The sequence below is a fragment of the Protopterus annectens genome, chromosome 2.part1, assembly GCF_019279795.1.
Source record: "Protopterus annectens isolate FY-2018-M chromosome 2.part1, PAN1.0, whole genome shotgun sequence".
Classification (NCBI taxonomy): domain Eukaryota; kingdom Metazoa; phylum Chordata; order Ceratodontiformes; family Protopteridae; genus Protopterus; species Protopterus annectens.
In genome coordinates, this window is record NC_056729.1 from 288,548,093 (window position 1) to 288,562,868 (window position 14,776).

General features: G+C 38.3%; 1 protein-coding gene across 4 annotated transcripts in view; it reads left to right on the forward strand.

The window, feature by feature from the left end:
• Positions 1–14,776, forward strand: part of CFI (complement factor I) — a 790,564-nt gene that overhangs the window by 457,150 nt on the left and 318,638 nt on the right. For all 4 annotated transcript variants that reach the window (XM_044062133.1, XM_044062135.1, XM_044062134.1 and 1 more), the window contains one exon: positions 421–447. In XM_044062133.1, coding sequence (XP_043918068.1) covers positions 421–447 — 27 coding nt within the window. The remainder of the gene's footprint in view (positions 1–420; positions 448–14,776) is intronic.

Sequence of the window (14,776 nt, forward strand, 5' to 3'; positions counted from 1 at the left end):
ATTATAAACATGCAGTTCTATTTATCATATGTTCATCCTGTTTTATGTGTGCTTTACTGAAAAGCAGTTGCAAGCTTCATTCAGTCTGTCACATCTCCACTGAAAACAATTATGGTTGCTTTAGCATAGTACCAGTTCTCTGCACAACCTCTACATACACAGACTTCATATCTCCACAGTAAAACAGTAGGAGCTTCAGCCCTGCCTGGAATGTACAAGACCCAAGTAAGCTGAGAGACAAGCCGGAGATCAGAGGCAGTACACATGAACCCGATCTATGTGCAACTACTTGAGTAAATAGTGATGTCTGTTCAGTTCAAATCAGTTTGCTGTTGAAATTATGTAGCAGGAATTGTGATAGTGTGTACTGTAACAGTCCACTCGGCTAAATGAATCTCTCTTTTTCTCTTTCAAATTCAGATCAAAAAGTGTCTCGTCCTGCGACAGGTAAGCTTAACTTTTTTTGCATATATTGTGTTACTGTAATACAGTTAAATGAATGAAGATAATACACATTTAGGAAAAGTTTCTACATTTGCCTACAGTTACCTATTTTGTAAACTTGTTCAACTTGAGGAGCATTTTAACAACGTTTTATAATGTTCAAGTTAAGCTACTCATTCAATCTGATTGCCAAGTTGTCATGTAATATTGTGCACTTGGTCAGTTTTATCTAAAAATCTTTCCTTCCAGGAAGACAAGGATTAGGGGAGATCACTGGTGGTCAGATTGTGTTTACTGATAAAGGAAAGGAACATAGATGACTAACATTTTATAATGACATCTGATGCTAGTTCAACAGTCTGTACTATCATGCACCGTTTGGATTCCAGCAGCACCATCTTAGATATACCTAGATGCACCTGTGGTGGTGCAGGTCATATTTAATAATCCACAACACTCACATCATGGCAGCACCAATATTTCAGGTATACTCAAAATGAGACATTTATGGGTAAGGACAGCATATGTCCCAAACACAATTCTCTATAAAAAAAAGGTAACACGGGGACTAATCTGCAAATGAATACGCATGACTAGAAATGGATGTCAAACTCATGCATGTTTTCTTTCTTTAATTAATATATAATGGGTGCGTCAGTTTTACTAACATGCACATATGTGAGCAGCTGATGTTAGCCTGTCCCTACTACAAAACAACCCAATTTTATTCTCTTTCCATGTGACCAGTGAGTGATTTGGTGCTCACTTCATCCTGCTTCTCCTTGATTACCTTGAAAATACTACTAGACCCATCAGTTACCCTAGAATATACAATCTTTTAAAAGAAAGTCTGTTTTGGCTGACAGACTGAGGAAGTAACATGTGCTTTAAAGGATAGGGAGGGCTGGCAAGTCATGATAACAGTGGTGGTGCTGCGGTAGCATTGTCGCCTCACAGTAAGACGCTGTCCGGTTCGATTCTCAGCTAAAGCATCTTCTGCGTGGAGACATGCATGAATGGGCATACCTTCTTTGAAGGTTGTGCATCAGGGCTGGTAACTCGGCACGTAAAAATCAACTACCAATCATTAGCAGACCGGAGTTCCGCTGTGGCGACCCCTAACCGGGAAAAGCCGAAAGACACAACAACATTGCATTAAATTACACTTGGATTATTAAACTACAAAACAGACAATGCGATTAAAAGTGTCATATCTAGTGGATGTTTTCATTGATTATAAACCTGAATTGCTTTAAGAATTAAATGAGATACAGAGGTGCAAGGTTTGATTCCCTTAGTTTCCATTGCCTAACTGTATGACTCTAAGCAAATCACTTAACCAGACACCAGTCCTCTGCTGAGTCAGAAAAAGGTCCATGGAGATCTGTCTACCACTGAAAACATATACAAATAAATAAATATTCTGCTGATGTCACTGCAATCCTGTCTGATAAAGTCACTCACTTAGTGGTTGCATCAAAAATATCATAAAATATATTTATTTTATTTTCCATTTTTGCCTGAGGAAGAGCACTAATTATGGTGAATCATTTCAGGCTCAGTCAAGGAGAATCAGACAAACAAGAATAAAATGCAGAGTAGAACAGTGGTAGACAGATTCACGTACAAAGAGGTGCATGGTAGCATAGCATTCAACACAGCAAGAAAAAACAGTTCTAATAAAATCAATCACATATACATTTTAAGGACTCATTCTGCAAACAATCTTTTTAAAAATATTAACTAGTGGGTCTAGTAATGTTTTCTTTTAGAAAGCATTTGCACTTGGCTTATAAAAAATAGATTTTTTTTTCAAACATTAGAAGAAAGTATCCCTGTGGTCATAAAATTATGCTATAGTTATCCTTATAATGACAGCATTAATATTTACTTACAACACATTTGACTATAGTACATTCACGTTCAAAGATTTTTTTTACCTGTGGTCTTCGGATGGAGCATACAAGATACTGAACAAAATCTCATGTTGTTTACATGAAGCTAAAACTGCTTCTTGTATATGAAAACTGACCTGTAATAATTTCTGCCTGTGCTAACATAATAGAGAAAACCTGGTAGCAGAGCGTTTAATGTCTACATGCTAATCTCATTAAAACAAATGTTATTAGAGATCTACTGTTAAGTGGCTCACAGTAAGCACAAATCTTAACTTTTGTTTCACTGTTGAATATGAAGGCCCTCGCCTTTCAAAGCCTTCATGAACCCAGCAGCAGTTAAATCCTTTCATGGTTTCCTACCTGGACAAAAATCAGTACATTACACTTTGGCTTTTCTACATATTAAAAATTTGGGAAATGTCCTACTGTGCTTGTATTTCCAAACAAAAGATTTTCAATAAAAAACAGCATTTCTAAACCAAAATGAAGGAAGTTTATGTATTCCTCAACTTGCTGAAGGATGTGAGTGCTAAGCTAGCTGGAGAGGTACTACTGAAGGATAGGCTATGAGAACAAAAAAAACTCTTCTCAAGATATATTCCTTATGTTTCCAGCACTCAGGATTTAGATGGTGAGAGTCTGCTGATGGAATTATGAGCATTAATGAAGCATTGGCACAAATTAGATGTGCTACCTTCATGCTTCAGCAGGTTCATGAAAATCAATATCTTGAACTAAAGTCCACCTAACTAGGAGATACTGTAAAGATGCATATTTTAGAGGAAAATGCATCTGATATAGAAGGGCGCCTACCTGACAGAGCACTGTATGTAGTTTCTAATAAAACAAAACACCTCTTAGGACTTAAATACTTGTAGAAAGAAGTGGAGTGTAACTCCACAAAGGAAGTTATAAAACAGTGGATTCCATTTCTGATGGGCATTAATATACCATCTGACTTTACAGCTTAGAAGGCACCCAAGACACTTAGTTACAAGCCTTCATCACTGTTGAAATCAAGGGCTGTTACAAATTTTATATCCTTTCAACATAAACAGACAATCCTGAAGCTAGCCTTATATTGGAGTAAGATGGCAAAATCCTGAAGCTAGCCTTATATTGGGCTAAACTGACAATCCTGAAATGAACCTTATCTCGGGGTAAGCTGACAATCTAGAAGCTAGCCCTATCTTGAGGTAAGCTGACAATTCTGAAGCTAGTCTTATCTTATGGTAAACTGTAGTTCAGTGACTGAGGGATGAGATCCAGTTGTGGTTAGTTAGTAGGGGTGTTCAGACAATGAAGTATGTGTGCTTCTTGACTTCATGTTCTGAAGACAAAACCACGTTTCTAGATGTTGTTAATTGAAGCATAATTTTTTTTCTCTTGGGACAAAACTCTAACTTTGGGAATATGGAAGAAACAATAGCTTTGAGTTATGTGCTCTATTAGTCGTGGAGTTAAAGTTAACAAGGTTTAATTTGTCACTTTATATTCACTTATGTTGAACTTGTTGAGCAGTGCACACCATAGAAAATTAAAAAAAAGGCTGCTGTTCCAAGTTTAATAGAATTCAAAGAACACTCATAAAAGTCTAGTGCCTTGGCTGTATAGCCTTCAAGGACTATAAACTTATTAAGATAAGCAACTATATATATGGATTTACACAGTTAAGTTTTTTTAGTATATCTTACATGTTCCTGCAGTCTAAGTTTAAATGCTATTTTAGTTTCCCCTACATAAAATAAGTCACATGGGCATTTAAGTATTTATATCACTCCTTCTGTATTGCAGGTATATCTGTCAGTAGGTACAAACCTAACATCTCTGATCTCAAAAAACATTTCTGAATATATATACAACTCAAACAGCCCTCACAAGGGAATGTATCTAAGGTAGCAAGGGTCCTATAGAAGTACTTATATGGTACCTAAAAATTTCTGTGCACTAATATATCTTTTAAATTCCTGTATCTTTTATAAGATATATAAGAAAAAGGGATATATATTAAAAGCCTGAAACGACAAATGCTCGAGTCTATATACATCGACACATAAAGGTCGATGTACATAAACAGTGAAACACGAAAACAGCAAAATTTCAAACGCCGAACGTGTTTCCTGGTCAGCAGCGCAATGGTGGGGATAAGGAAATATATCCTTTTCCCCACCGTAGTGCGATCTCGGAGTTGGTATATTAAGGTAAGGGGGCGTGTTAAATTACATATTTAGTGTTATTTTTTACTTACCTGTGTGGCGCATTCTGATGACGGAACTCGTTCGGCATTTTAAATTTCGCTGTTTTCATGTTTCGCTGTTAATGTACATTGACCTTTATTTGTCGATGTATATAGACTAGAGCATTTGTCTTTTCAGGCTTTTAATATAGACCCAAGAAAAAGGACATAAATGGCAGAAAAATCATGATGCTATAACAAATAATTCCAATAATATGTGACCAATTCTTCAGTTTCTCACTAAATACTGTGTAAGTAGAAACAAAATTAAATTCCTGTCTATTAAAGGAAGATATATTACAATTTCTGTTTGTTCTATTTTTCTCATGGTCATAAACTGCTAATCTAGTGGCCACATTATTAAGAGTTTCCCCCTTAACTCAAAGTAAGGCATTATCTAATGGACTTGTCATACCCCCTAGAAAGAAACATTTGAGCAGTAAACCTAATTTCTTTCATAAAATCTAAATCACTTTTACATAATCTTCTCAGCCATAGAAGTTCACCATAAGGTAATGACTATAGCAGGTAGTGCGGAGTGGTAGCTTGTGCCATGCAAAAATTGCCACAGTCTTCGAACATTCTATGTATGGAAGTTAAAACTTCACCATTGTCATATCCCTTTAGTTTTACATCTAAATATATAATATTATTCCCCCACTGTGGTTCATCAAAAGACAGACCAAATCTGATTTCCCCTAGACCTCTAAAAAAAATCAGAGATTTGGTCTTGGTCACTTTGGCAAACAAAATATCATCAATATAATGAAAATATTACATTACAAAATTATAAAAAATATGCTTATAAATATATTTAGTTTCAAACAGTCCCATTATCAAGTTAGCATGATAAAGGGCATTAATAAATTCAAAATATATTAAATTCAAAAACATTATTAGTTAAACTAAATTGCAACAATTCAGTAACAAAGCTAGTAAGTGGACTTTCCCCCAAAAAGTACTGCAGAGCTTGAATCCCATTTACATGTTTAATATTCGTATAAAAATTCTGGATGTCTGAAGTTAACCAGTATATGTTGGTTACCCACCTTAAATCCTTAAGTGTTGACAAGAAATCAGGGGTGTCCCTGATATATGATGGCAGTTTAGTAACAAAAGGATAAAGAAACTCGAAGTAACAAACCAATATTGTGTAGGAAATATGTACAGGCTGAGACTATTGGTCACCCTGGTGGGTTATTAAAACTTTTCTGAATTTTGGGCAAACAATAAATTGTGGCCATAATGCATCTTTTAACTATAAATCTGTTTTCTACATCATCTTCCATAGGAAAATATCTTAATCTATGCCCCTTACACAGTAATAATTCATATTGTTTCATTGACTCTACATGTGCATCTAAAGAAACTTCTTCATATACATTCCTATCATTTAAATGCTCCATACACGTTTTTAAATATTGCATATAGTCTATAATCACAATCTTGTTGCCTTGTCACCAGGCTTAATAATTAACTCATATTGAGCAAATAAGTCCTTTAAAGCTGTCCAATCATTTTAGTTAAATTATAACAAATTAAATGGTTATTACTCATAAATTCCCTATATTTTGTTCTACAATAAAATTAAACATAACTGAAAAATGCTTGACCCCTTCATTGTTGAAATGAGGCATAAAAGAACTGCAATACTTAATATTATCTGTTTTAAATAAGCACCGTGCATTTACTTCAGATTCACCCCCCAGCTCAGACACACATGGATAAAAGCTGCCATTACGACTATCATCATTAACACAATTAAACTCACTGGAGGCATCAACAAAATGTTCACCATCCTTGAAAAATGTAATAAATGCAATTTACATACTAAATGAAATATCTCACATTTCAAAACATATAAGTGAGGTAAAGTAGTAGGAATAAACTTCAACCCCAGGTTAAGAACTGACGTTTGCTCGTTACTCAAAGAAAAAACAGACCAATACAGAAAATCACTGCCAGTGTGCTTCCAGTATATTTGCACCATGTCTTTCAACTATCCTGAATTTTACAGAATGTGCAAATTTCTTCCTAATAATTTTATCTGTTCCTCATAAAATTAGTGTTTTTCTGACAAATTATTGAGGATTGAAGTCACTTAATAATGACAGACTTGAAATCTTTCATAAAATGCATGTATGCAAACCTTGCTATTCTAGCAACTTTCTAGGTTTATAATAGGCTCATAGGCAAGTACTGGGCTATCTGCTCGAGGGTATCTATAAGCCTAGCCAGAATGTGTTGGCTTTCGCTGCCCCCTTAGATTAGTTTCCTGTGCCTCTGTCCAGCAGAGCCATTAGTTCTCTGTGCCTCTGTCCAGCAGAGCCACTGCAGTGATCCCTGGGGTAAATTTTCTGTTTCTCATCCACTTGTCAGGGTTTCTCTTGAAGAGTGTTAGTGAAGCGCTCTGCCTAATGAAGATTGGAATCCTGTTCCAAAGCACGGGGAGTCTCTGGGACAGGAATCTATCCCTCCAGCACGTCCTAGTTATCATTGTGGTGAGGTTTAGATCCCTAGAGCATGTGGCTCTCGGGGATTTGTTTTTTTTTAGGTGGAGCATGTCCATCAGTTCTGGGTTGGACATGGCTTTGTATGTCAGGCAGAGATCACCTCTGAGTAAGCGGTATGCAACCCAGTACAGCTGGAGTTTCTTCAGTTGCGCTGCATAGGGCATCTGTTTGAGGCCAGTAATCCTCTTGGTGAGGTACTTCTGTGGTCTTTCCAGCTGTTGCAGGTGTCTTGTAAGGTACATCCCAAATGGGGCATTGTACTCTATGATGGGTCTGATGAGTGATGAGTAGAGGGGCACAATAACCACTTTTGTTCTAGATGCGAACCCTTTTGTGATTAGGTGGGCCACATAGAAGGATTTTCTAACCACCTTGGCAATATGATTATCAAAGGAGTGATTACTATCTACTTTGGTCCACAGATCCCTTATTACATTTTCTGTATTTAGGGGACTACCACATATGTGGTAATTCGCGGATACTTTGTTTTTTCCAAAGAGGATGACTATGAACTTTTTGGCATTTAGCTTGAGGCCATGATTTTGACACCAGGTATCCGTCTCAGTGATAATGCCTGTATCAGCCAGAGAGTCAGTTATGGCCCCCAGTTTGCAGTCATCTATGAACTTGGTCAGCCATAGTCCTTCTGTGCTTGCCTGTACCTCTGAGAAGTATATACCGAACAGGAGGGGTCCCAGGACTGAGCTCTGGGGCACATTACTTGTAACCAGTTTAGAGTCACACCTAGAGCCTACAACTATCACCATGTGGGTTCTATCCATGAGCCAATTAGCAACCCATCTCATGACATAGAGGTTTATGTTCAGGCTGGTGAGCTTGTCTATAATACCAGAATGGGGAATGGTGTTGAAAGCCTTTGCGAGGTCTAGGTAGGCTGTGTGGACCTCCTTTCCCTCATCTAAAGCCTTAGCAACTGTCTCAAAGAAGTCTACCAGGTTTAGGAGGCATGATCTGCCCTTAACTAATCCACATTGGGTAGGGTCCAATGTTTGGAGGTTCCCAATGTCTCTGTTAATGAGTTCTATGATGATGTGCTCCATAACCTTGCAGACCAGGCTAGTCAGTCTTATAGGGCGATAGTTCCCGGTATCCACTGTGGCTCCACCTTTGTGGAGCGGGATAACTGTTGCTGTGAGCCACTCTATGGGTATGTAGCCTGTAGAGAGGCTGAGTTTGAGCAGTGTGTTTAGGTGAGAGGTTAGTTCATTTTGGAGCTCGTGTAAGACACAGCCTGGGACACCATGCAGTCTCATTGAAGCTGTGTTTTTGGCTTTGGATAGGGCTGTTTTAACCTGTGTATCAGTGATTGCCAGGGTTCTACATTCTTCTGGTATGGTTATGGGCCCTTTAGGGGGTGAGAGGGGGGTGAAGTTTGCACTAAGCCTGTCTGCCAGAATGTTGGCAATATCAGTCGGTTCAGTGTATTTTGTGCCATTCTGCACTAACTCAGAGCAGATCTGAGAGTTTCCACTTAGGTTCTTGACATAGCTAAAGAATGCTTTGTGGTTATCTTTGGAGTCCTTGGCAATTTGTCTTTCGAAGATAGCCTTGGATGATTTTATGAGGGATCATAGTTTCTTGCTGATACTGATCAGGGATGTCTTTCCTTCTTGGGATTTTACTCTTTTCTGTACTAGTTTCCTTCTTCTATTGTATATCTTGTTTATGGCAGGGGTCCACCACTGGTTTCCTTTTCTTGGAGGAGTGAGTCTTGGTTTTTTTTGGGATAGCACGATCCATGCATTCTTGCAGGTGCTCATAAAGTGCTTTGTAAGGGATTTAGCAGTTTGGACAGCATTGTCCTTTAGCATGGGGGCTGTGAACCTTTCCACCTCGGTCTTAAGTAACATGAAGTTTGCTTTTGAAAAGTTTTTCACGGTGGTTTCCTTGATTGGGGGTGGGGCGGAATGTGGATGTCCAGAGTGATTAGTCTATGGTCTGATCTAACCAGCGAGGGGTTGACCTCCTGTGTGGAACACCGGTCGTCCATGTTGGTGATGACCAGGTCCAATATGTTGTCACCTCTGGTGTGGGTGTTGACCAGTTGATCCAGGGTTTTTGAGTTTATAAATTCTAGGAAGCTTTGGGCAAGGGGGTTAGTACTTGAGTAGTTATCCCAGTTAATGTTTGGGTAATTTAAATCACCCAATATTAGGGTGTTTGGTAGGATCTTCATATTTTCCATTGTCTCCAGAAATGCAGAATAGGGATCCTGAGTCATGGTGGGTGATCTGTAGCAAGCTACAATTTGAATTGCAGTTTTTTACCATTGTTAGTTGCACATGGATAATCTCTGAGGCATCATGCTGCGCCACTAACCTGGAGGTGTGGATATCCTTGATGAATATGGATACACCCCTGCCTTTTGTGTTTCGGTCCAGGTTCTGTGGCCGAAAAATATGGTATGAGTTATAGCCTGGTAGTGCTGGGGTGCTCTCTGGAGCCTTAAACCAGATTTCTGTTACTGCACAGATATCAATGTTCTCCATACTGAGGAGTGCCTCGAGTGCATGCATTTTGAGGTTTAGACTTCTGGCGTTGAGTAGCATTACCCTCAGTTTTTGGTTACTTGTGCTATTTACACTGGTGGGTTTGTCTTTTGAGCCTTGCCTAAAAAAGGCATGATGGGGGGGGGTGGGGTGGCAAAAGCCTTGGCCAGTATTCAAAAGCCTAAGGATGACAGGTGCAACCCATCTCTTGTGAAACAACGTGGCTTGTCGAGCATGTCATCCCAGGCGGACAGATACTGGATCCCCTTCGAATAACACCAGAAATTTAGCCAATTGTTGAAATTGATAATTTTTTTCTTTATACTCTGGCATCATTCTTGGTGAGGGCAGGATGCTACTCAGGTTCAGGGTCATACCGGCCTGGGCTACGTGATCAGCGAGCTCTTCCATGTCTCTTTTCATGTAGTCTAGGGAGGTCCATCTCAGGTCATTCACACCAACATGGACAACATGGACATAAGAAACAAGCTTTTTAAATCACAGAAACACTAAAAAATCAGCATTTTAGATGGAATTAGTTAAAGACAGCAAGAAAATGCAGAAAAATTATACTTAATCACTCCAAAGTCTCTCTTTTGTCTCTCTGCTGCTGTAGAACTCTGCAAGACACCTGACAGGCACTTGCTGAGCTGAATACAAGCACAAGAAACCATGCAAATGCAGTTTTTATAGCAGGGAAATGAAAGAGATAGAAATTAGTCCAAAAATGGCCAATAAACTACTAACTTCAAGGCTACAGCAAACAAGGCGCACAAATTTCAGAAACAGTTCAAATAAGCAGGTACAATAAGCCTTTAACCAGAAATTCCCAGCTCAGAAGGGCAGAATCTAGCCTCTCCTCCCACAACATTGCAGACCACAAACCTTCTTAATGTAAAATAACTGGCCTGGAGCCCAAGTGCTTAAATCAGAGCTAATACACTTTTAGAATGACAGACACTGAGCCTTCAATCATCAATTCCCAACTTAAAAGGATGTAAGCTATCTGTCCTTCCACAACAGTGCAGAACACAAACCTTCTTAATGTAAAACAACTGGTCTGAAGCCCAAGTGCTTTAACCAAAAGACTTAGAATAACAGTTACAATTTAATCAGGCTACTTTTTGTCTTTTTGTCTTTTCCCGGTTATGGGTCACCAGAGCGGAACTCCGGTCCGCTAATGATTGGCAGTAGATGTTCTCAAACGTTGAGGTGCCAGCTCAACGTTCAAACTTCAATGAAGGCACGCCCATTTACGCATGTCTTTCAAACGCCCACCCAACCGCAGGGAGGACATGCAGACTCCACACAGAAGGCACTCCCTGCACTCCAGCCGAGAATTAATCAGGCTGCTACCAAGTAGTAATAAATGCAGCAGAATAAACACAATAGAGTACTTTTAAGAAGAAGCAAAAGCAAAATAAGGTAATAAAGTAGGAAGAAACACAAATAAAGTAAAAGCAGATAAAGTGCAAATTTTTTTTTTATATAACAATAGAAAATGAGCAAACTGATTTAAACAAATTATCCAAATAACCAGTAAAAAACCTCAGAACTGAGCCCTGTTCCAGCAGTCTTCAATCAGACATGTTCAGGGCCTAAGTGGGTATGCCTACTCAAATGTTCTCTCTGTATTAGTCAGGATGAGCTAATGAGACTAGACTAGGATAGAGCTGGGGTAGAGCTGTACAGATGGGAATGGTAGGCATGTCTGAAATCAAAATATGATCTCACTGTACTTGGTTGAGTGAGCAAATGAGATGGGCCCAGGAGGAGTGTTCAAACACAAATTTACAGGAGGGGCGGTCAATTCCAAAGCCACTAAGATTAATACTACAACAAGAACAGGGAGGGTGGCTGGGAAAACTAACTGCAAACAGAGAGAGAGCTCACAATTTTCAGTGAAACAAATATATAAGCAGATAAATGCAATACTATTTTTAACACTATATTCAATGAAACAATAAAACAGAAAAAATAAAATGCAGTACTATCTTATAACACTGCAAGTTTGTACTTATCTCAGCTTATAATAAAGTTGATGTAGGTATGTAAAAGCTAACCAAACAGCTCAAGTATGCAGCTATTCAGCAGAAAATGAGCAATATTTAAACTGTACTCCTGATTCCTTTTCCACCCAAATTATTTTTAGCACCGTTATTGAATTATCACTTCAGACATAGGCAACCATACCTTTATATAAAAGAAAACAAACCATATTAACATTTTCCCAGTTGCAAACATTATAGATCACATGTATTCTTTTTTATATGTATCATCAATCCAACATTCCAAAAATGGATCAATTCCTGCCTTCCTTTAAAACTCACTAATCCTCTAAAACATTATTCTACATGTAACTTTCCCATAATTTTCATTTTTTTTTCCTCTAAGTGTCTCCTACGCTTTTCTAAAGATCCCACTTCCAGATCTTTTTTCTCGGTTACAGCACTCATTATTCAAAAAATACAACTGGTTTAGACTTTGATTTCCATTTTCTAGTAACAGCTTTTTTTTGTCAGCCTCCAGAATCAAACTTATCAAGGCCATACAATGTCTATTCAATTCAGATCCTATATCCTTCCTTTGTTACACCCATTCACTCACCCAATACTTCTGATAGAGTACTCTGTGGGTAAATGTTTTAAGTCTGCCAACTCATTACACTCCTAAAACACATCTTCCCAGTTACTTCTTTCATTTACATCCCGCCTCCAACATTTGCCATCCACCTGAAGAAAAATTCTTTGGAGTATTCTTGGCGTATAAAAATACCTATACAACCACTTCCAAGCAAAAATCCTAAATCTTCTACACTTTGTTGCATATTTTGGAGCCATGCATATGTCCTCCTAATATTTCCTTGTGAATTTCTTATCCAAACTCTCTTTCCAATCTTTTCTAACCTCCACTGATTGATTCCTATAGTTATTGTGCAGTATTTTATATGCCCCACTAATTATCCCTTTTTTAACAGCAGCTTCTGTTCTAAATTCACTTAAAAACTCTACCAGAGCAGGTCTTTCACTTAGGGTTCCCTTATACCTTTCTCTTTGCCTGTACTCTGATATCAGTCCTGATATGGAAAGCAGTCTGTAGCCTGCTCTCCAAATATCTACTTCTCCTCTTCCCATTGTAATCCCTTTCCTTCTTTAGTTATTTGTTCCCAATACCTTAGTTCCTTTGCCAGTTTTCTCCAGTAAATTCTAGCTCCTTCTTGCCTATTCTCTGCACCCCTAATTGCGGTCATCCCTATCAGTAAAATTGTGATTCTTTATTGTCATGCTGGCATAGTTCTTAGAACACTTTCTGCTACTTTATGAATATAATATTCTGTATGGATGTTGTTATTCCTCTTAAAGGCCAATCCAACTCTCTGCTTATTTCATCATTATCCTCCTCCACTTTGAGTTGTAGCTTTCTGCCTTTGTTATGTATAAGAGCCAGAGCTGGATCATGATCAAATGGGGCCCTAAGCAGGGTAATAGATCAGTCCCCCAGAGCAGACCCTGCTGCAGCAACCCCTACCCCCCTAGCAGCAACCCTCTCCCCAGCCATTCCAGTGTTCCATTACTCAGCTATTTCACTCTATTTGGGAGGGTGGCCTAATGGTTAAGGTGCTTGCCTTACAAACACAAGGTGCAGGGTTTGAGTCTCACAAGGGATAATTGGCTAAGCTTAAAATGGCTCGCAAGGGCAGTTAGCTTAGTACTAATCTATGAACCTATTTACTATAAACACTGTCCAAACCTCAGTGTGCATACTGTTTTCTTATTTACTTCTACAATGATTACAGATATTGAAATAAAATAGCACAAACACCAATAGCCATTTGCTAAACAAACAATACAGTCTCACAATAAAAATAGACAGCATGGGCAGTAAACTTCTCTGCCATTGAAACTTACAGTCATTGAAATAGCATCAAAACCCACATTCAAATAAAATGCATCTGTCTAGTAGAGAATTAAGTATACCTTTGGGGTATTTTCAGACCATAGGCTCCTTGCGCACATTTTTAGGGACATGTACAAATGTAGTGTTCTTTGATTTACCTTCCTGATTGTATTAAATTATATTCCTTGTATAATATAACACCACTTGCTAGAATGTGTTTTAAATTTGTAGTTTTGAACATTCTTCCAATAAGCAATGAAACAAAATGTATGAACCGATAGACAAAATTAGCCATTTGAAAATAAATCAACCATAAAAGGCTACTCACAAGTCTGTCATTACAATCCACCAATATTAGTCAATAAGCATGAACTCTGCAGAAGTTAAAGTAATCTGAATAATTCCACATTAAAGAGGTATGCAAGTAATGGAGAGGTTGCTACTGCCAAGCAACTTTACATTTCGGTGTTTCATCTACAGATTCATTGTCTGCTGCACTTGAAGAATTAATTGCCTATGTTAAGGTAGCTAGAGAAACAGGAGATAGTAGAAGTAGACGGGTTTAGTTCAGAGAGTTTATTTAAAAAAATTCATTTGCTAAAAAAATGTTAACTGCACATTGAAAACAGACTTAGCATGGGCAACTGAGCAACAATAAGCCTCTCTTCCACTGAAACTCATAATTCCATGAAGATGCATTGAAACTCATAATCCCTTGAAAAAGTACCAAACCTAATAATTCCATGAAAATATACTGAAACTCAAAATCACAATTCCATCAGCAGTCTGGTAGTTGGTGTAGAGGATTCAGGCTCCTATCTCCACAGAAGTTCACAATTCCTTCAGCAGTCTTGTAGTTGGTATAGAGAATTCAGACTCGTCTGCTGTAGCCAAGTTACAGGTCAAGCCTGATCAAATCAATTGACTAACCTGCCCCCATACACACACACACACACACACACACACACACACACACACACACACACACACACACACACACACACACACACACACACACACACGCACAAAACTAGGGCATTACATACCATACTTCCAGACCTCTCAACCTCTTAGCACAAGAGATCTGGGCAAAGCCTAAAATAATGGGGATACATTGGCTCAAAATAGGGATAGATTTTAAATGTTGCTCTTTTTACCATATAAAGCTGCTAGAATAACAGCATTTGTGCTAGCATGCATTTTCTGAAGGAAATTATGTCTGAAACTCAATCTATGATGTTATTTGTTATTTCAGTCCTCAGTGATTTGCCAGAAAAC